General features: G+C 37.5%; 1 protein-coding gene across 1 annotated transcript in view; it reads left to right on the top strand.

Annotated features, from left to right (window-relative positions):
- Nucleotides 1-21,909, top strand: part of septin10 (septin 10) — a 52,269-nt gene extending 30,360 nt beyond the window's left edge. The window contains exons 5-11 of the mRNA XM_078222002.1: nt 3,145-3,306; nt 3,730-3,826; nt 9,853-10,021; nt 13,324-13,456; nt 16,006-16,196; nt 18,335-18,364; nt 20,369-21,909. Of these exons, the coding sequence (XP_078078128.1) occupies nt 3,145-3,306; nt 3,730-3,826; nt 9,853-10,021; nt 13,324-13,456; nt 16,006-16,196; nt 18,335-18,341 (759 nt within the window). The 3' untranslated portion in view covers nt 18,342-18,364; nt 20,369-21,909. The remainder of the gene's footprint in view (nt 1-3,144; nt 3,307-3,729; nt 3,827-9,852; nt 10,022-13,323; nt 13,457-16,005; nt 16,197-18,334; nt 18,365-20,368) is intronic.
- Nucleotides 21,910-23,828: the final 1,919 nt, after the last annotated feature.

Raw genomic sequence — 23,828 nt, 5'->3', positions numbered from 1 at the left:
TTATGTTCTAAATATAGTAAAGTGTGGGATGATGACTTTGGTGGGAAGGTTAAGGAGGCCCTTGTAAAGTAATTAAAGTACAGAAATTACTAAATGTAGCAGTACATGATAAAACAGCTGAAAGTTGTGCAAATTAAGTTTCTCAATGGTTGAATACAAAAATAAGGATGTGTTTAATTAACTTTATTAGACTGCAACTTAATGGAGAGCAGACATTACTCCAAAAAGGATATCAAAGCATTGGAGAAATTTATACTCTCAACTCCTCAGCATATGCACACACACACACGTGCAGCAAGTAGAAACTGATCCAATAATTCAGATATTCAAACTTGTTCTGAAGTCAATGGATCACAGCATTCTCAGATTTACATAGAAGCAAAGTGGAGAAAGTGCAAAAAAGATGTACATAATTGAGAGATTGCAACTATCAGGGAAGGTTGAGAAATCTAGGACTATTTTTCTGGGGAAAAAAAAGACTAAGACTTAATATAAGCCTTTAGAATTACAAAGGGTAGAGGTGGAGCAACCATTTACACTTGAGGGTGAAGAGAGTATAAATATAAGCTGGTCACTAGCAGATCAAATAAAGAACTGAAGAGATTGCTTTAGATAGTGTGATAATATAGAACGTGCTGTCACCTAGAGTAGTTGAAGCAGAGGGGGTTGATGCAGTTAAGGTGTGGTTCGAAGTATGTATATGACTACAAAATAAAGGGATGTGAGAGCAGGGTAGGAAAAGATAATTAGAGTGGCAGGAGGCTTGTGTGGACCTAAACACCAGCATAGACCAGTTGAACCAAGTAGTGAGTTTCCATTTTGCCTCTTTGTAAATCTGAGAATGCTGTGATCCATTGACTTCAGAACAAATTTGAGTATCAAAATTATTGGATCAGTTTTTACTTTTCGCATGTGTGTGTATGTATGTTGAGTTGCTGGTACAAATTGATTTTAATTGAAAGCTTTGATTCAAGATGTGCAAAATTACTTTTAACAATGTGCCCACTATTTTTGAAACAACACTTTCTGCATAAAATATGCTTCTCAAAAAAAGTCTTAAATGGACCCATGGAATTCTTGCAACAATATTGAATGTATAATTTTATAATACTTCAAAATCACCACCCATATAAATTCCCTTTTTAATTGTAGCTTGACCTGACCTCATAGCCTACTTGAGCTAGAATTGCATGTTCAAATTCCAAGTTGTACCATGGCTGAAATATGTAGGATTTTGCTAATGAGTTACTGTATTCAATAAATGTGGCAGTTTCTGCATTGAAGTAGTAACGAACAGAGCCTTGTTGTCTCCCAAAAAAGGACAAATGAAAGTGTCCATTTCCACCTCCAATCAGTGAATTGAAGAGTACTGTAGGCAAGTCCTGGAAGAATGCTGCCTGCCTGAATTGTTCTGGTGATCATGGCAAAAATAATTAGTCTTCGGTGGGGGTGGGGGGTGAAAATGACAAAGGAATTATTAGAAAATTAATTATACCACCAAAACAGTCCATAGTGCAATAAAGCAGGTAATAACAATATTCTGATTTTTCCATTGGCACTGATTTATTCAGAGTTAATAATGAAGGAAAGATATTGGCTTTTTTCAATCCACAGATGGTTTTTAATTTGCTTAATATTATTTTATCCAAAATCTTTACTTTTTTTTAAACATTTTGAGTGCTGACATGTTGGGAAGTACAGAACACTGATTCTTGTATCAGGATAAATGTTGGGAGTCCAATATTTTGAGCAACTTCTTTGCCTTCTCAAACAGTTAATTTATAAATATCACATTGGGTGTGAACAATAAGGTTTGCTTATGATGTCCTCCTTTGTAGAGCAAGACTACTAACATTTAAGGTATAGGCTTACAAGTGAAGACTTAATGAGGGCAGGGATCAATGGACAACCAACACCCTTGGAACTACTGCAATGTAACTCAACATTGAAGGCAGCCTGAGAGAATAGGGGTGGGAGTGGAATTAGACAGCACAAAATATTTAAATTAGTTTGTAAACCGTTTGAATTTTACAGTGGTAAGTGTTAACCCTAAAAGTTAATAACGTTCACATTCCGTTATCTTCCTCCACAACCCTTTGATTCCAACAACTCCTTGCAACCTCCACTGATGCCTATTTCTTTGCCCCTTCTTCATTTAACACAGTCTGACTCGAGGCTGAAGCTACCAATTTGTTCAGCTTTACACAATAGTGTTTTTTTCCCCCACTTTCAAAAATCTGACGCTTTTGAATTCTGTAGGTTATTTATAGCAGAATTCTTAAAACCCTTTCACAGGCACTCTGGTTAAGAAGCCCTGTGATAGACTACCATTGTGGACCCTTGGGTATATCTAGCCGCTCAGTGATCAAGAAACATCTGTTACACTAACTATCCATAAACTGGAGTTGCATTCCTACATTAAAATAAATTTTAAATGAAAATATTAGTTGCAAGATTTATTCAAAGAACACTGAGCTGAGAAGCAGATGGTCTAACTTTCCAATTGGATTTTTAAAAAAATAATATAAATCATGCACTTACAAGCTGTTAGTTGTAGTTGATACTGAAGAAAATTTAGTGTTACATGTCTAGTTAGTGATGCATTTGCTATTGATCTACTTCCAATAAAACTAATGGGTATAAACCTAAAATGAAAATAGAAACAACACATTTTAAAACCATAGCTAGGTTCCGTATTGTATTTTTTCACATTAACACTAGCATTGGTTAGTAAGATTTCATGGGAGTGGAGCTTTGAATGCTATGAAGTCAAGTAAAACATGAGACTAATATATAAGCAACAGTATCTACTTGAGATTTTGCACAGCTGAGAGATGCCTTTTGTTATGTTGTTTAATTTGCCAATAAGCTTGCTGAATTGTCCAAAGATGTGTAGGTTAGGTGGATTGGCCATTTCAAAATTGCCCCTTAACGTCCCAAGATGTGTAGGGATTAGCAGGATAAATGCATGAGGTTACGGGGATAAATTAGAGGGGAGGGTCTAGGTAAGATGCTCTATTGCAGGGTTGTTGCAAACTCGATGGGCTTAATGGCTTCCTTCTGCACTATAGAATTTTATGAATTCTAACTTCAGATAGTATCTTAAGGAGATGAATTCTGTATTCTTCATTTTTTTTTGCACAGGTGAACATCATTCCAGTTATTGCAAAGGCAGACACTATCGCCAAAAATGAACTTCATAAATTTAAAATCAAAATAATGAGTGAACTGGTTAGCAATGGGGTACAGATCTATCAGTTTCCGATAGATGATGAAACAGTTGCAAAAATTAATTCAACCATGAATGTAAGTATGTTGATGCAAATTGTATTAGTGTATAAAGCCGCATTGAATTAAAGTGAATCAATCATTGAATAAAACCCCTAATCATTTTGAGTATTTGAACTGAAGTTGTGAGAGAAGTCTTAATAATTTGACTAGATGGCACAGGTACATCTAGCCACTTCTGGGATTGATTAACTTGACTGCTTGAAGAGCAGCATTTGTCAAATTATCGTTTAAATAGTTGAAAGTAATTTATATTTTAATATTTCTATTAAACTTTAGCAATATGTTGCATTGTTCTGCAATAATGAATGTTGGAACAAGTTAATTCCTTTTAAAATTAAATGGTTTTAAGTGTCTATCATACTGAATCTACACAGAATATCAGATTTTTCTATGCAGCTAACTAGAATGGATTTTATTGTTTTGTGCCTTGAAATTTAGGGTCATCTGCCATTCGCTGTAATTGGAAGTACAGAGGAAGTGAAAGTTGGGAACAAAATGGTTAAAGCTCGGCAGTATCCATGGGGAGTTGTACAAGGTGAGAAAGCAGGCTTAGGCTATTGAGTTGGATAATCATGATCATCATCAGCCATGATCGTGATGAATGGCGGAGCAGGGACCAAATGGCCTCCTCCTCCTCCTATCGTCTATGTTTCAATTCTATGTTTCTAGAACAGAAAAAAATTACAATAATAAAAAAAATGTTGGAAGGAGAAGCTAATTGCTTCACCAGCTATTTAACTTCATTGAACTACTTTATGATTTCTGTTTTTTTATTTTGGATGGGAGTAGAAGAGCAAGTGAATGCAAATTAGAGAGCAGAGTATATGTAATGAGATACCTGAGCTAATGACATGATTGCATCTAATTGCCATAAATGAGACGAGATATAGGGCCCGATTCTCCCATTGCGACCCGCAACTTTTCTGTCGGGTCAGGAGATGCGCGTGTCGGCCATTTCGTGGGTCCCCTATGAGCTTTTGCGACATGCGTGCATCTCACCAGAAGAAAATGGCACCATCGGGAAAGCGCAGAAAACCAGCGGGATGTGAGGTAAGTCATTTGAATATGTTTTAAATATAATTTGAATGTATTTTAAATGCAATTATTGGGCCTGGCACGGAACTTGCTGGGCCCAATAGCATCTCCCACTCCACCAGGAATACTTCATTCCGGCGGGGTTTAGAGTAGCTCCTCACGTTCGGGGAAGTAGCGGGAGACCTGCTGGAGTGAGGGGAGCAATCGGGGCCCCCCAGGGGCTTGGGCAGTGGGGGGGATGCCCCCTGGGCATGGGCACCCTGGCAATGCTAGCCTGTGCCCCCTGGCACTGCCCAAGTGGCAAAGTACACATGCCCAGAGGCACCTTGGCACTGCCCACCAGGCATCGAGCTGTGCCAAGGCGTGGGTCCTATTGTGGGCAGGACCTAGGGGTGATTGGTGGGTGTGGGGGGTCCCGCTGCCACTCTGCATTGGGATCGGTCTGGGCTGGAGGGACGCCAGCGATCGGTTGGGGGGAGCGGGGAGGGGAGCGATCTGACCCCAGGAAGTGTTGGGGGTGGGGGGGGTGGGTGCTGGACGGGGGAATTAGGGCTGGCCCGGGAATTGTTGTGGGGGCTGTGATCGGGCCGTGAGGCGTGCTGGAGGGGCAGTACTGTGGTGGTCCCAGGCTGGCCAGCAATTGAGCTGGCTAGCAAATGGGAAGACTGCCAGATCGGGGGGCCACTGCGCATGCGCCGAATTCCAGAGCTGTCAGACTCTGGCGCGAATAGGCTCCACCCCCTGGGTTTTTAATGAGATTCACGATTGTGACCTCCACAATGCACAGAATGGGAGGGATTCAGGTCTGAAGCTGCACTGAAAAACCAGTCATGATCTAGAACAGTTTTCCTGCCAATTCAGCACTTTTGGGAGAACCGCCCCCATAGTTACAAGGTGACCAGGGTTGAGAAATAAACATCCAGGGTAAATGTTTTGAGAAGACTGGCAGAATAAAAAAGAAGTTGCCTTGATAGTAAATAATGACATAAGGATATCAGTAAGAAAAAATGTTGGCACAAAAAATCATGAAGTAGAATCCATATGTGTTGATATTAGAAAAATAAGAGACAAAACTTTGGTGGGAGTAGTTTGTAAGCCTGCTAACAGTAGTTATTTGTTTTGATTTATATTGTCACGTAATGAAAAGTGTTGTTTCTTGTGCACTATACAGAGAAAGCATACCATTTGTAGGAAAGGAAAGGCGATGGTGCAGAATGTAGTGTTGCAGTCTTAGCTAGGATGTAGAGAAAGATCAACTTAATTTAAAGTAGCTCCATTCAAAAGTCTGATTGCAGCAGGGAAGCTTCACAGTCCTGAAGATCGCCAAATCTGTAAGAGATTGAATTAGAGTATTAGAAAATTCATAAGAGTTAGAGTACAGTTTAAAAGCATAGAATGAGAGTGAAAGATAGAATTAGAGGACATGATGGGCACAGCGCGCAAAAGGTCGCCACGCTGCAGCGCCACCTTGACTAATCATTGGACAGAGTTAAACGGGAAATAATTGCCTTTGTTATAAGTTCCAATGTAATAATCATGCATTTTTAATAATCTTGTAGACTGAACAAATCAAATTGGCATAGATAGTTTGACCAATGAGTTTGTAGAATTATTTCCTTCTAGTTTCTTGCAAATGTGTGTTGTGGAACTAACTAGGGATAGGCTTTTTTATATCTAGTATCATGTGATGAGATGGGTTTAATTAGTTATCTCAAGTGAAAATATCCTCCACAGGGAAAATAAGTGATCATAATACAATTGCATTCCTTGTTAAGTGAAGTGAGCAGATGCACCAGTCCCAAATTGGCATCTTAAACTTAAAAACAAAACCAATTACATAATTATTAGGGGAGAGATGATTAAGGGAATAAATGGACTAAAAGCAATGGTGGTAAATAATGGAAAATATTTAAAGGAACTGTTCAAAATGTGCAGCAGAGTCATATCCCATAGGCTTCAATTTTGCTGACAAATCTACCATGGCACGTTTGGAAATCTATTTAATCACATCAGTCACATTACCCTCATTAGTTCTGTTGACTTATCAAAACAGTCCATTATTTTGTTAAGCACGATTTCCTTGTAAATCCATGCTGACTTTCCTTAATTAATCTGCACATGTTCAAGCAACTGTTAGTTTTGTCCCGGATTATTGTTTCTAAAACTTTTCCCACTAAGTTAAACTGACTGGCCTGCAGTTGTTGGGCTTTCTCTTGCATTTTTTTTGAACACAGCTGTAACATTTGCAATTCTCCAGTCCTCTGGCACCACCCTGTACCTGACAAAGGTTGGAAGATTATGCCAGTACTTCCATAGTTTCCACACTTACTTCTGTCCATATCGTTAGATGCATCTGACCCAGTTCTCGAAACTTTATCAACTTCAAGTACAGCCAACTTTTCTAATAACTCATTTTCTGTTAATTTTAACCATCCATTGTCTCAACTACTTCAACTTTCCCTATTACTTGGGCAGTATCTTCTTCCTTGGTAAAGACAGATGCAAAGTAGTTATTTGGTAATTCTGCCAAGCCCCTTTACCTCCATCTGTAAACCTCTTTTTGGCCCCTTATTAGCATCACTCCTATTTCTAACCACCTTTTTACTTAGCCCAAAAGGGAAAAAGACATCAGTCTGTAATGGTTTAACCATTTATCCCATTAACACATCTGTCATCTGGGTACAGGCTGTAATATGGAATCTGACAATATTGAATCAAATCACCCATTCATCAAATCTTTAAGAGTTGTAAGAAGATGGAAAGTTGTGTCAAAATGAACTGAATTTTGCCCCTTTTAAAAGTTTTGTTTTCTAAGTTCTCTGCAATCAGTTGGATTCCAGTTTCCTTGGAAGGTGCTGACGATATGGCTATGATGGCAGAAAGATCTATTTGGTTTCGGAGCAATTTTTGTGTAGTTTTTATTTGGCTATTGCAGCAGGATGAAATTGCCTCTTGAATGTATTTGTGGAGTGATTGGTTGCCTGTTTGTATTTTTTTGTCCTTTCAAGGGGGATGTGGGTATCGCTAGCTCGGCCAGCATTTATTGCCATCACTAATTGCCAGGAAAACATGGTGCTGAGCTGTCTTTTGGAGTTGTTGAGTTCAGATGGTGTAGGCACACTTTTCACAGGTGCTATTAGGGATTTTGATCCAGCAACGGTGAAATAATAGTAATATATTTCCAAGTTAGGAGTGTTACCTGGAAGGGAAATTCCAAGTGGTGGTGTTCACATGCACCTGCTGCCCTTGTCTTTCTAGATAGTAGTGGTCATAGATTTGGAAGGTATTATCTAAGGAACCTTGGTGAGTTCCTGCAATGTATCTTGTAGATGGTACACACTGCTACCACTGTGCATCAGTCTTGGAGTGAGTGAATGTGCTCAACAAAGCAATCACCCAGTCTATTTTATCCCCCCTTTCCTTACCTTTTCTCCCCTTTTGCTTCCCCTTTCTCCCTTTTTCTCAATTTTACCTCTCTCCCACCCATCTCCCACCTCCCCCCACATCTTCATCTGTCACAGCTTACCCACTGATTTCAGCTTCTCTGCCGTTTGGCCATTCACATCTTCTATTCTCTCTATGGACTGCCATTAGCAGTCTTTCCCCTTGTTTATGCGGCTATGGCTCATCTTTCATTCCCTCACCTTACAGTATAACTATCTCCCACTTTCTATGCCTTTTAGCTTTGACAAAGGGTCATCTGGACTCGACGTCAACTTTTTTTTTTCTCCTTACAGATGCTGCCAATCTCTTGAGATTTTCCAGCATTTTCTCTTGGTTTCAGATTCTAGCATCAGCAGTTTGCTTTTATAAAATTATGTTCTACCTGTCTCCACAGACGTTTCTTGGCCTGCTGATTATTTCCAGCATTTTCTGTTTATATTTCAGAAACCCAAGATGTACAGTATTTTTTTTAATTACGAAAAAAAATTGCAGAGTTAAGAGATTGCGCATGACATGTTCTGTACGATAAACCTCCTTTCTTTACCTGTGATGTTAGCATTGGCAAGATTGAGTTCAAACCCTTAGACAAGTCAGCAAGTGGTGTGATTTTCCTTGGAAGTAATTTAACCTTGATTGCTTAAATGTTAGATGTAAGGACTACCTACCCTTGGATACTGATGGCAGAAATAATCAGTATTTACGACACGACTCCCATTTGTCTATGCCTAGCCAATAGTTCTAAATTGAAATAATCTTGAATAGATTGTGTTTGTTGAAAAGACTTACATTTGTGAACTCTTCTTACAAAAAGGATTTCAAAGTGGGCTTTGTGAACAAGGATCTCTCAGTTTTGCTTTGGCCTACATGTGTGAATTGCTTGAGCCAGAATTCTGAGACAGTCTTTATGCTTTGTAAATCTATCTTGATTCACAATTTTGGCAATTGTGAGGATACCATTTTAAACCCTTCATTGTACTAAAGTTAGCATCTGGACTGATGTTATCTTGTAATTTAGACTGCAACTGTCGACACCACAATATTAGGGGGAAGCATTTTCTGCACATGTACCAATGCATAGTTAATGATTTCCTGCCTGGGGGGGATTAGGGAATTGTGTGTAACTGGGGGTGTGGAATTGTCAATAGCATCAATGAGTTGCTGTTGAACTGTTGCTTCCTTGCAATATGAAACATTCCTCTGTTTTCTGAAATTGCTTTGGACTGTCCAACAAGAATTAGAAGGCAAGTTGAGGCAGCTGCATCAGACTGCCAGACACTTCAAGCTAATCCTTCCGACTGGTTAATAATGAGTGATGATGTTTCTTGAATGTTATGTGTAATCTGTCGTCATTTTCTCAGTTATTTGTGAACTGTGCTCTTTCTCAACAACTTGTCAAAAACATGGGTGATTAAGTCTGATTCTTTTCCCCAAATCTCTGAACTTTAAGGAAGAATTTTCTTCCTCTGTCACTTTTGCAGAGTTAAGAGATTGCGCATGACATGTTCTGTACGATAAACCTCCTTTCTTTACCTGTGATGTTAGCATTGGCAAGATTGAGTTCAAACCCTTAGACAAGTCAGCAAGTGGTGTGATTTTCCTTGGAAGTAATTTAACCTTGATTGTACACATGGTACCAAACTTGTCAACTCTATCCTTGACATGGAAGGATTTAAGGTCTGGTTCCTGAGATGTTGCAGATCCAAGGTGATCAAAAGGAATCTATGTTGGATGATGCGAGTCCAGGTATTTTGGTACAGTAAGAGTGCCTCCTTGCCTCAAAAAATAATGTTGAATACAAGTGCATTTGAGCTAAATTTGCTTGGGTTAGGAATAATCACCTATTAATTGATCAGCGTGGCCTGTCATTAAAGAGTCATTAATGGCTCTTCAGAAAGCTTCTAATGCCTGGCAGGTTCAATAATGCTACCACCCGCCGCCTTTGTGCACTAAAGTCTAATCTTTGGCATGGTAGTGAAGTTTTTTGAAATTTAAGGGATATGTAAGTTTTAAATTTTATGCCCACTAGTGTACAGCTTATTTTCAAGATGTATAAATAAAATGACTTGTTCAAATTTATCTCAGTTGAAAATGAAAACCACAGTGACTTTGTGAAGCTGCGAGAGATGCTTGTTTGTGTGAATATGGAAGACTTGAGAGAACAGACCCACACACGGCATTATGAGCTGTATCGTCGCTGCAAGTTAGAAGAAATGGGATTCAAAGACACAGATCCAAATAACAAGCCAGTCAGGTACAAAATAACCTTGTATTTTCCTCTGCTTTGAAAATGCAGCTTTTGCTTGAAAAGATGCTCTGGTCCCTGCCGCCTTATTTGCTGTGTAAAGATATCTCTCCAGCCTCCTCCTTTGTCAATTTTGTGTTGATGATCCCTCATCACTGCTGAGCCAGATGGAAGTCTTAAATAAAAACATAAAATGCTGGATAAACTCAGCAGGTCCAGCAGCATCTGTGGAAAGAGAAGCAGAGTTAACATTTTGAGTCCATATAACTCTTCATCAGAACTAAAGAGGGTAGAAATGTAATGGATTATTTGATTGGAGGAGGTGGGGCATTATAGAAGGACAGTGATAGGTTGGAGCTAGGGTGAGACCAACAAAGCTGTCATGGACACGAGATGAAGATTAAAGAAGTGCTGATAGTGGCATAAAGGTAAGAGCAGAATATGTTAATGGGAGAACAAAACAGTACACAGTGAAAGCAAACACAAGACAGATGGCCCTGTAGGGGAGGGAGGATTGTTTGCACTGGGATAAACCAAGACGACAAAAAATAAAAAGGGGTCAAGATGGAAGTCTAGCTCTATTTATTCTCTCCACACTCGTCTAACTGCTAAAACTTCCATTAATTCTTTTTACTTTTCTTTGATCTGGTGTAAGTGAAGGGAGAGTTTATGTTTTTATAGTGCTGAAGGAGACCACAAAGTACTTGTCAGCAAATTAGTTACTTTTGAAAATTGCTATTATGATGCAGGGAAATTTGGAAGTCAAAGTGCGCACAGTAATATCTCACAAACAGCAATATGATAATTAAAAGTGCTTAATTTGTCATTTATGCTGACTATGCAATAAATACTGGCCAGGACATTAAGGGGCAAAAACTTCTATTCTTGAAGGAAAAGACTTTTGGGCTTTCATGACCTCAGGGCATCCCTAAGTGCTTTATATGCAATTAAGTAATTTTAAAGCGTATTTGTTATTGCAATGTAAGGGAACATGGCAGCCGATTAATGTACAGCAAACTGCAACAGAGGCTGAGATAAATGATCTGTTAATTTTTTTCTCACCTGAAAGATGGCACTTCTGACACTGCAGGTACAGTACTGCTGCATCATCAACCAAGATTATTTACTCAAGTCATGGAATAGGGCTTGAACCCACGAGCTGTGATTGAGGCGAGACCTGTGCAACTTGATATCATAGGAAGTGATAGGTCATATTGTGATTGACATGGTGTATGCATGAGTGCTTTAATATCTTTGCATATTTGTTGCTCAAATAGTATGACAAAGAACAGTATGCACAAGCTTTTTTTTTTCTAGTTCGTTCTGTCTTGATAAGTGATGGGTAATAGAAGTTTTAAATAAATACACACAAGTAGTACATTTTATCAACGAGTGAATGTATGCAAGGTGTCTGCTACTGAAATTAGTGCATGTAGCAAAAAGGACCTATGGTGGCATTTGTAGCTGGTTGGCAATTTTTATTGGACAATATTGGTTTAATAACCATTTCTTTTACTTGAAGAATGTATCGTGGGTTATTTGGTCTCTCGTGGGGAATAGCGGCTTCAGTATGAATTTTATGTTCCTCTGCTTTACCAGGACCTGATGGATTGAGTTATAAGGAGAGGCTGGATAGACTGGGACTTTTTTCTCTGGAGCATAGGAGGGGTGATCTTATAGAGGTCTATAAAATAACGAGGGGCACAGATCAGCTAGATAGTCAATATCTTTTCCCAAAGGTAGGGGAGTCTAAAACTAGAGGGCAAAGGTTTGAGGTGAGAGATACAAAAGTGTCCAGAGGAGCAATTTTTTCACACACAGGGTGGTGAGTGTCTGGAACAAGCTGCCAGAGGTAGTAGTAGAGGCGGGTACAATTTTGTCTTTTAAAAAGCACTTAAATAGTTACATGGGTATGATGGGTATAGAGGGATATGGGCCAAATGTGGGCAATTGGGATTAGCTTAGGGGTTTAAAAAAAAGGGCGACATGGACAAGTCGGGCCGAAGGGCCTGTTTCCATGCTATAAACTTCTGTGCTGTATGTAAGAGAAATCTGGTAATGTCAATGTTGGCATCAAGGCACGCAAATAATTTCATCTAGCTTGCTCATTTTCCTTCAGTTACAACCTCTCTCAATTACAAGCATCAAGTTGACTACATTGAATCTAGTTATCCCAAGGATCCTTTATCGTCACCAAATGAATGAAAAATGTTGTGTTTCTGTCTGTACCCCCTTTGGCAACATTATTTCTGTAATTAGCATTCTAAGAAAAAGCATTTTCTACAATGGGATTGATTATCATTTATTAAATTACAGACCATAAGAAGTTAGGGTCAACAGTCAGTCAATCTTGAGAGTCTGCTGCATATACAAGTTTAAAAATCATCGTCATAAGGATGGCAGTTAACAAAATTTGAGACAACTAATAATGTAAACTAGTTACAAGCAAAATTATGACTTAAAACATGCACACACCTTAACCATCAGCTGGTCAAGTTTATTATATTCCGCATGACGGTGCTAATATCATGTGACCAATTTTTTTTTTTCTTGCTTGCCTCAGCATATAACAACTCCATAAGAGATGAATATTTTGGAGCATGTCATACGTTGGAAAGTTTTCCTAATCATCAAATTTAAATTCATTCATTGTTCATCTAACTCACTTAATGAAAATTGCAAGTTTCAACCTATGCAATTTCAAGCTACAGTAGTCAATTTTCACAAACTTTTGACTACTGAACATTTTTTTAATCCAGTTAAATTTAATATTTAGCAAACTGTATTTCTGTATAATGATTGACTTCCATGTTTAAATGACATACTCCTGCATGAAATGGTAATAGATGATAATGCTGTCATGTAGAATATAATATATTTTACTAGCTGATGGTTTAGCTAGTTTAGGATGTGTGCATGTTTTTAAACTATGATTTTGCTTGTAACTAGAGTTCATACTATTATTTGTTTCTGATTCTGTTATTGCCATCTTTCAGATTTTTAAAACTGGTTTGTGTGTGGCAGACTCTCAAAATTATTGATTCACTGATGATCCTAACTTTAAAGTCAGTCAATTACCAAATGAAAATCAATTTTTATTGCAGAAAATGTTTTTTCTTGGTATACTAACTGTAGAAATAATTTTGCCAATCCTAATAGTTAATTTTGCAACAATTGAATGGATGTGATTCATGAAAAGTCTTCAATTCGTGGAATCACCTTGAGTTCTGAAATTTTCAAATCAGCACATTTGTAACTTTGACATCATTGCCCAGAATCTTTTTAAATAATTAGTTAATACTTTCTTCCAGCCTTCAAGAAACATATGAAGCAAAGAGGAATGAATTTCTTGGTGAACTTCAGAGAAAGGAAGAAGAAATGAGACAAATGTTTGTGATGCGAGTCAAAGAAAAAGAGTCTCAGTTAAAAGAGGCAGAGAGGGAGGTACTGAAAGATTTGCTTTCCATAATATGTGAACTTGCACAAACTCTAATCCTATGTTATACACAAATGTAGTACAATACCCAAGTACCAAAGTTAGTAGAGCAAGTTACTTGCAGTGACGGGTTAGCAAAACAGTTGAAAAGGTCTTGACAGACATTGTGTGCAGTTTTACAATTGGTTCAATTTCTGAAAAATCTTCCTTCTGTCATTATCCATTTTGTGGAATGGACTGCTCGGAGGCTTATTTCATTGTGCATCACTCCCCTAATTAATTAATTAATTACAAGACAAATTTAATGGAACTTCCTTGGGTGTTCACTCTTTAAGTTGCTATGATTTCGGCAGATCTTCAGTCAGAACTCTGGATTCACCTGTAAAGGAATTTCCACCAATGTTCTGCTGAAGTTCTGCATTCGGCATGCTTGGTTTCATCGGTCAGAACATTGAATACAGGAGTTGGGACGTCTTGTTGAAGTTGTACAAGACATTGGTACGGCCACACTTGGAATACTGTGTGCCATTCTGGTCACCCTATTATAGAAAGGATATTATTAAACTAGAAAGTGTGCAGAAAAGATTTACTAGGATGCTACCAGGACTTGATGGATTGAGTTATGAGAGGCTGGATAGACTGGGACTTTTTTCTCTGGAGCATAGGAGGCTGAGGGGTGAATTTATAGAGCTCTATAAAATAATGAGAGGCATTGATCAGCTAGATAGTCAATATCTTTTCCCAAAGATAGGGGACTCTAAAACTAGGGCCTGTTTCCATGCTGTAAATCTCTATGACTGTAAGTTAGCAGCCAATTGGGAGAACACCCCAATCGAGTTCTCACCAAAATAACTGGAGAAATTTCAGCTTATTGCCACAGCTGTTCAGTTAAAAGAAAATAAGTACCATGAAAGATGTATAACAAGATACTTTTATTTCCTAACTATAATGTATTGTCAATTTGCTAATGTAGTTTTCAGTTCAGAGCTGTAGAAATTCAATGCAATCAAACTTCACAAAATGAAAACTGTCTCATAAAACATTTTATCCGAAAACTTTTGATTTTTAAAAAATAAATCAGTGATTAAAATTGCATCTTTGATTGTGTGTAAAGCTGGAACATTTGCACCCATGTAGTCTTAATCTCAGAGGGTAGTGGAGGCAGGTTCAGTCAGGGTATTCAAAAGGGGATTGGATTGTTCCTTGAAAAGAGGGACTGTGCAAGATTGTGGGACGAGGTAGAATGCTCTTTTAGGGGGTTGATGCAGAGTTGATGAGCTGAATGGCCTCCTTCTGCAGATTCATTTGGTGCAGTGAGCGAGTATAATTCCACATGATAAACGGTGGACCAATTGTTCAACAAATTATCAAAATAGTACTAAGTGAAATAGTCCAGCAGCATTACAGCATGAGAAAAGGGAACAGTATGAAATTGTGTGATGTCCTAAGCAATTAGGACATTGTGTGATGTCTCATTGAATATATTAGCTGCTGTAACTTGCTGGGTGGATTGCACTTGGGACAAGTTTGGCATATTCATACTTAGTAAAGTGCTTGCATTTGTGAAGTAAGAATACTGGGTATAGTAAATAAATAGTTGGATGATTGTACTTGCAAGGATTAAATCGAGTGTTAGCATCTTTTCAAAAAAAAGTAAAGATGTGTGTGTCAAGTTGATTGGCCCCTTAGTGTCAGGGGGACACGGGGATGGGTCTTGGGTGGGATTGTTGTCGGTGCAGGCTTCTCCCTGCACTGTAGGGATTCTATCCTATTAAAACGCAGGGTTATAAAATTGCTATTAACCTTTTTCTCAGGTGTGGTGTTAAATTGACGAACTAGGCTGATCTGTCCAGTGATTATCTAATTTCTGTAAAGATCTTATAACTTTCACTGTCAGTTGTAGTATGATTCTGTTCAGCTTTTTGATTTGGCAATAGAAAGTGACATTTCTCGTTCATGAAGCTTTGTCAGTTGAATCATTGCAATTGATCCTTTATTGTCAACTTAAATGGCCTGAATTTTGGCCATTCTAAAATGTGTTTACCTTTGAAAATTCATCTTTAATGTTTGACTTAATTTAAACAAAATTGTTTGTTCGCAATAGAGAAGGAAAATTAAGATCTAGAGTAGCAAGCAATGTAGTCGAATTAGATTGTTTTTGACTGGCGCAGATGTAATGGGCCAACAGGCTTTTGCTGTGTTGTGGACCCCTATGACTTTAACACCTGGGAGCAACTTTTCTACCAACTCTTTTTTTTTTGCAAGAGAAGGTGCATACTACTTGGGGTTTATAGGAGGTTAATAATTTAAATTTTTAATTTCACATAATTGAGGAATGAAAACAAAAATGAAGATTAGGAGTGGAGAGAAAGAGAGAAGGAAAGGATCTACATAAGGCTAAGATTGCATACATGAATTATGCATGGTTTAACCTGGTGTTGTGAAACTTCTTACTTTATTTTATAAGCAGGCCCTGTACTGAGAAAATGTTTGGGATTTACTGCCATCTTGTGGAACCTGAGTTTATTGACCATTTTTTTAAAAAACCTTTCGACAGTTGCAAGACAAATTTGAACATTTAAAGAAAATGCACCAGGAAGAAAGAAAGAAGTTGGATGAAAAAAAAAGTGTCTTGGATGAAGAGATGAGTATATTCAATAAGAAGAAGGCTGCAACTGAATTGCTTCAAGGCCAGGCATTCCAGACTGCGCCACAAATGAATCTCAAGAAAGATAAGGATCGCAAAAAGTAGGCACAATCTTGATGTAAACTGTGCTTTTTAAGAAAAGTTGTAATTTTCCCTATAATATTTATAGCAAAAATAGTAAAAGATTCCCTTAAGTGCAATCACACTTAGCCATTTTAATGAGGGATATTGCCAACAGCAAAGGAAAATTGAGATCTAGATTAGCAAGCAAAATGGTCTAATACCTAGGAACAAAGTTTGCTACTGGGTCTTTTTGGCAGCTGATGGGGCATACTGTTTGGGATTTAAAGGAAGTGAATGAAAATAAAGAAGAAACTTGAATTTTTAATTTTTGGTAATTGAGGGATGAAAAAAATGAAGGTGCGCTTGACAAAATGTTAGGGGAAGGAAAGCTAATTGTTTATAAGCAAGATGAGTTTCCACATATTCTGCAATGTCTGCAAAATTTGCTTTCTATCTGAGGACATTTACTAATTGATTTCCTGTTGATGCAATGTATATAAAAGAAAGTGAGTGCCATTGTTTGCAGCAGTCACAGAATAATGCAAAATAACATTAATATGAAGCAGTATATTTTAAGGGAGGAGAACAAAGAATGGAAGTATATCCTAAAAAATAAAGTCAACGAATCAAAATTGCTGGTGCGAAAAACCATTTTAAAATAAATGGCAAATTACATTTTGGATATAATGAATGCAAAGACATGAAGGTGAATCTCAAATTTATGCAAGGCAGAGGTTAATTTGGTTATTTTTACTTTGGCCACCATGGGATGTTGGAGTCCTAATTAAATGTTGATTCAGTTGGATGATGGTGACTTGAATAATGTGAGATATGGAAGAAAACTAGTATTATATTCACTAGAGCTATGAAGATGAAATAATTTAAATTTATGGTTTTGAGTGTTAATTGGAAAAACTATTTCAATTAGTTTGTGAATCAGTGGCAAAGAGCGCAAGTTTGTGATTAGTATGAGAAGCAAAATAAAGTTAGTTTACAAGTTTTCTTTGTGTATAAAGTTTAAAAAAAAAATGAAATGCCACAAGTAACTACTGAAGCAGCACTAATCATGTAATTTAAGAAGGAATTTGATTTAAACAATTGAATATAAAACTTCAGAGCAGGAAAACCAGATTAGTCTAGCTATTTCTAGTGCTGTTTATGATGAGTTGAATGATTGTCCTCCTATTCTGTAATCATAAAAGTTTCTGGGAATTTTGTTTTTGGAATTTTACCTGTTCTGTCTTTGTTAAATGTGAGTTATGTTTTGTATGGTAAAATGCACCATGACCGTTGCTATTCCACTGTGTTTAACGTGTATAGATTTATTTTGTATTGGTTTAAGATTGATGTTTTTGTTTTAGCTCATCACCAGATGAGAATTATGATCAACTTTTTAATATGTAATTTAAATTTTCTCATCCGAAATACAATGACGCATGAGTTTACACAGGACAATATCTCCCTGATATTTCACCACATTCAAATGCATGCATAAATTATCAATTTATTTAAATGGAACGGGAGGAGCATTTCTGTTCAATGATGGAAAAATGTTACCCATCGGTTCCAATTCCGCACTGCAGGCCAACTAAGAATGAAATGTTTCTTCTTTTAAGACAGCATTAAGTGAAAATATTTCTGATTATACAGGTTAGAACCAAATTATCAGGCAGGGGTGGGGGGAGAGGCTATATACAGTCAGTTAACTCTGGAGCTCAATGTATAACTAAATCTTCAAAACTTGCGAATTATGATTTGTACTATTGGATGAAGACCTCATTCTGCTTCTGCAAACAATTGCTTCACCAAAGCTACTGGATTGAAATACAGCACAGGAGCTTAGCTTGCTTTGCCCACCCTGGCTGAGGGCAAAGACAGAACAAACTAGAGTTTGAACCTAGGTTCCTGTAGGTCTTTGTGACTGAGGAACTTACTGTTGAAGTTAATGATTGGTGAGAGCAGCTACGTTTAAAACTTTGTGTACTACAGTCTAAAAAAAATTTAGTCTTGTAAACTTCAGGTGAGCTGTTTATTTTTTTATTGCATTATTTTGGAAACCTGGAATCAAAAAGCATAGCATCTATAAAACTGTAAATTTATTTTAACAAGGCATTGCAAATCAATTTGCCAAAATACACATTGCTAATTATTTTTGTTTCTTTGCTTTGTCTTCCAGCTATTAATTTGCTGCATCTCACTTTATAAGGTAAGCATGTTAGAATAGCTGCTTTGGTGGCTACAAAGACACCAGTTATTTAATTCTATTTCTTCTAAATTTTGCAAGTTCAATTGGCTAATGCTATTGTTGGGAAGATCATGTGGTAACATCACTGGACTAGTAATCCTGAAACCCAGACTAATCCTCTTGGGGACATGGTTTCAAATCGCACCATAGCAACTGGTGGAATTTAAACTCTATTCATAAAATCATAATTTAAAGCTAATCTCCGTGACCATGAAGCTAGTATTGATATTCGCAGAAACTTATCTGGTTCATTAATGTCTTTTTAAGGAGGGGCACATATCATCCTTATTTGGTCTGGCCTACATGTGACTCCAGCCCCACAATGGCGTGCTTGACTCTTAATTGCCTCTGAAAGGGCCAAGCAAGTCACTTAGTTCAAGGACAAACAGAGATGGGCAACGAATGCTGGCCTTGCCAGTGACTCCCACATCCCATCAAAGAATAAACCAAGAATATGTTGTATGGCAGATACATATTTAAATGATGAGCTAAATATTTATTTTTTTGAGAAATAAAGATACTTTTTTAATTTATGTAGAATGGTGGTGGTATGTTTTCTCTTGTCTCATAACCTCCCTTTCAGCATTCTACATAGACTGGCTAACATCTTTAAGTTTTAAAATCTGTAAATGAAATCCATCTTGCTTCCATAGCTCCAAGTAATACACAATCCAATAGTAAGTTAATATCTCATGCTAATGTCTAAATACATACTAAAATTCCATAGCTATGGTGTTGAAAGATCAGCCACACTTAATGTTTCAATTAACTGTACCACAAGAAAAGCTGCTCCTAATTTATTGCTGATCACAATTGATTATTGAAAAGTCGCTGAATAGGAAAGGTTTTGCAGATAAGGAAAGCCTCATTGAATTAATCACATTATTATAACTATTATATAGACAAATATGGCAGCAGCAATGCATACTGCAAGATTTCACAATACTGTGATAGTGAAATCAATCATCTTTTGATGTGTGATTTGATTAATTCCAGTTGACAAACTGAATTTAAAAAATGAGAGGAATGATTTTCTTAAGTACCAAAGGAATTATCCTTTCTTGTAGCATGTAAAATCGTAGCAAATTGTTTTCCCAATCTAATGCAGTTTATCTAAAGATTTTTTTTCTCAACCTGCCCTGATACCCCTCATTGCAATTTCAATCTTCCCTTAGGGAGGAAAGAAGCTCAACTTTTTTTTTACATGACCTTTTTTTGATGTGTGTGGTCCCCCTTCTCTTTCAATTTCCTCTAACCACTCACAACAATCTTCTTACAGCTTTTCAGGAAGTAAGCATCTACTTTATAGGGTAATAAGCCGTTAGTTGCAAATGTTTAAATTGTTTCCTTGCATTATTTTTCAAGCTTCCCATGAACACCATCGCATTTTTGCAAACTTACTATGCAATGTTTACAATCCTATAAATGTAACGTATTGAGAGATGTGTTCTGTGTAAGAGTTTACTTTCTCAAACTATTCTTTAAAATTCCTTCTCTTCCTGTTGTGTTAAGTTGATATGAACTCTCAAGACCACTTTATGCAAAGTATGCTCTTGTAAAGCGCAACAGAAAGTTACCTGAACTCAAATAGCAGAATTAGAAAGATGCAAATGTATGTTGCTAAACAAAATGGACATTTGCTTGCACAGTATCCCGAACAATCTGGCAGATTATTAAGGACTATTGATCCTGTTATTGAAACTCAGATTTTATTACCAGTTGTTGTAGAATCCATCAGTCATATTAATATTTCTACCAACTTACATTTAACATCTGCCTTTATTTGTTTTATGTTATGAAAGTAATGTAGCAGTTGTTCTTTGCTGATGTTGGACATTTTTATTGTCTAAATGGTGTTCATCGCCACACACTCCAAATATAAATTTTTACAGTGAGCTGAATAGTTAAATTGTGATGATACTGTTATATACTTGTTCTGAGAAACTAACTGTTCTTCAATTTCAGTTCAACCTTCATGTTTTCGAACTTTTTTCAAGAACATCACATATCAGTGGTATTCTGATTATCAACTAGATCACTGCTATCCTACTACTTGCTGCCATTTTCCCTCTGGGTTGCTTGGATGGATGAAACCTGTGTATTAAACTATATGAATCATCCAGTTGGTGCCGAATGCACTGCCTCTATAGCTGTATAATAAGCCATATATTTAAACAAGGGTGCTAATCCTGGTTACACAAGACTTTGCATAATTATTAAGTGTCTCTTTCAGGGAAATGTTTGTATTTATCACTTGATTTCAGTTATAAATCACATCAGTTTTTGTTAATGTGCCTGAAAATTATGAAATACCAAGTTTTTTTTATTAATGCATACATTAAAACTTTTTATATTCTGCATTTTTTATTTGGAGATTTTCTCTAAATCTTGTTATTGAATTAAGCTGGTACTATGCCATGTTTCTTATCCCCAAGAAGGAAGGGACATTTTGACATTTAAATGTACTTGAGCATGCACAATCGGGTAATGTTCTTTCTACGCCAAAGTATATGTGTGCACATGTTTCACTTCAGTAGGTTTGAGAAAGCTTTCAATTTTACTAGGTTTCTGCAGGACCAATTTATTGTTACCAGGTGATGGTGTAAAAAGACAACGATCTACCAAATACTAGAGTGTGGTTATCTCATAAGATTAAATTGCCGCATGTACTTCTCAAAAATTCTCAAACTGATCTTACCAGCAGCACAGTTATTTTGCCAGTGGTGGAACTTAATGTGCTACTATTCATGGAGTCAACTATGGAAGCTATTTGTGTGAAGTGAATTTATATTTTCAAATACAGCCAGAAGATGCCCATTGGCAAAATCAATGAATAGGAAAGAGTACATGTGCTCAGCGCTAGTGCATATGTCACAAGTTTAAATAATATTATGATAACCCAATTTGAATTAGACTCAATTTTAACATAGGTTTGTATTAATATCACAATATCTAGTTATCCTTGATAGTTGAGATGAAATTTTGAGCAATAATGTTTAAAACTTAAGACTTCTTAACTTTTGGTAGATATATAAGAAATACATATACATTGCAACGATATAACCTTTCTTGTATTGTAGAGGTCTTTGCATTTCTGATTCAGAGCTTGCAGTAATAGCAGGCTACAACCTGTAGTTGTTGTGACAAGATATTGATGCATTATTGATTGTTGAATACAGGCACTTTTTTCCAAATAACACTCCATTATTAGTAGCTGTTACCTCTAACTATCCAACTTAACATATGCACAGCTCCCAAAAATTGACACACCATGTGGCATTTAGCATTGCTATTACAAAACACATTGGTTTTTGGGCCCAGGTGGCATTTTGATCTGCCATTGCCTCCTTTCCCCAACACCTATCTTGATGGAGCTATATTCTATTGTATTGCTGTTGGTTATGCTTCACTGACTTTAGAGAGTCTTGCACAAAACACTCTTTGGTTTCAGCCTGTGTTTCCTCAATAATAAAATGCTTTAACAATTAAACTTGTCATTGAAAAGATATCTGGACGCTTGTTTTTATTTGTGTTAATGTCAAATCTTTAAATGAATCTTAGGGTGGGGTAGTTATCAAGAGATGTTGTGCAAAAGAAGAGCTTGGTGTTATTTGTGGGCTGAAATTTTACAGCACCCCATCCCTTGAAGGCGGGATGGGAGGCAGGATGAGGGGAGGGCCGAAAACTCGATGCCACTGCTGTGATACCATCTCCACTGTCTACCTTCACCAGCCTACCACTACTGCAATTTTACCAGTGACAGAGTAATTATCAGGCTGTCTGCTTGCCTGTGGGCCATCTAAAGGTCCCCTCCCGTCACCACTGGAATTTTACTGACTGCAGATGAGGCCAGCTCCAAATGTCCAGCCTGTCAGGTAAAACCTAGCACACTGAGCAAGCAAGGGGAGGAGGGTGCGTGGAGAACCTCCTTTTTGGTCCCCTGTGCACATTGGAGATCACAGTAAGAAGTTTAACAACACCAGGTTAAAGTCCAACAGGTTTATTTGGTAGCAAAAGCCACACAAGCTTTCGGAGCTCTAAGCCCCTTCTTCAGGTGAGTGGGAATTCTGTTCACAAACACAGCTTATAAAGACACAGACTCAATTTACATGAATAATGGTTGGAATGCGAATACTTACAACTAATCAAGTCTTTAAGAAACAAAACAATGTGAATGGAGAGAGCATCAAGACAAGCTAAAAAGATGTGTATTGTCTCCAGACACAATACACATTGGAGATGCCAAATCATACGATACCCTCTTGTTTTATTCCCCACTGCCTGCCAACCAACACCCCCACCAGGTGTTGCCAGCATAGCCCTGACAAGACTTCACAAGTCTGATTCCATTGCAAGACTCTTCCCTCTGAGACTCTCCCAGCAGTGGTCACTGCTTATGGTGACATGACTGGGGCCAGAGAGCAGCTGGTGAGCTGATGGGCTGCTTGGAAGTGCGGCTTCCTGATGGAGACAAGTTCCCCCTCAAGCTAATTAAGAGTGAGCTGACTGCATGGGGGAGGCAGGTGGGGTGGCTTGCTCCTGATACAAGGGGTACAATATACCCCCCCCCCCCCCGCCCGCGCAGTGTAATATTCAGCCTAAAGATTTTGGTTGCATGTCTAAAACAATTTGCCGAGTGGCAGTAAATAAATGAGAAACACGTGGTCTTTCAGGACTCTAGAAATAATACCGTGGAGACAGAAAGAAAAGTTTTCACTGAAAATGCACAGGTTGCAGTTAGGTTGCTAAGAGGGGAACTGGTTCGACGAGCAGTGTTGGAGGAAATAATATTGTCACCAACTATGTCAATTACTCGATTAGGAGAGATAACGCAGCATGATTGGCATTGAAAAATGTTGTTTCTGACTGGTTAGGTCAGTTTTGTTGCTGCGGGAGGAGTGACACTTGACACTGGCTGTCTAGGGTCATGTGTAAAAATCAGATGGCAACTGTACCCCAGCAAGTATCTGGAGATGCTGGAAGCACCCAACAGTAGAAGAGGTGAGAACCTTTTTCGTATGTGAAAATTATGCACTTCTGAAATAAAGTTTCAAACGTGCATAATTGTAATATCTGGAAATCAAATGGTATATATTTTGTTTCTGGCAAATTTGAATGAAGCTTATGTGATTCACTTTTCAAAGGGTCAATTCTGCAAATGTGTTGATCTTTCTATTTGTTTTGATTAATGTGACTTTATTATACTGTATTGAACTGCAAAATGACAATTTATGTCTTTAAAGACCAAGTAAATGTGGCATCTGTAAATAATAACTCGTGTTTTGAAGTTTGAGGGAAATCCAGCTTTTCAAAATTCTCAACTTTTTTTTACAGTACAAAGATTTTTTTAACCTTGGTCTCAATGTTGTTGGCAAACTTTTATTATCCTGAGATGAAATATTTTTACGAATAAATAATCATTACT

This window comes from Mustelus asterias, chromosome 10 (genome assembly GCF_964213995.1).
Source record: "Mustelus asterias chromosome 10, sMusAst1.hap1.1, whole genome shotgun sequence".
NCBI lineage: Eukaryota > Metazoa > Chordata > Chondrichthyes > Carcharhiniformes > Triakidae > Mustelus > Mustelus asterias.
Note: the sequence above shows the minus strand (reverse complement) of the source record. Positions and strands in the feature narration are given on the sequence as shown.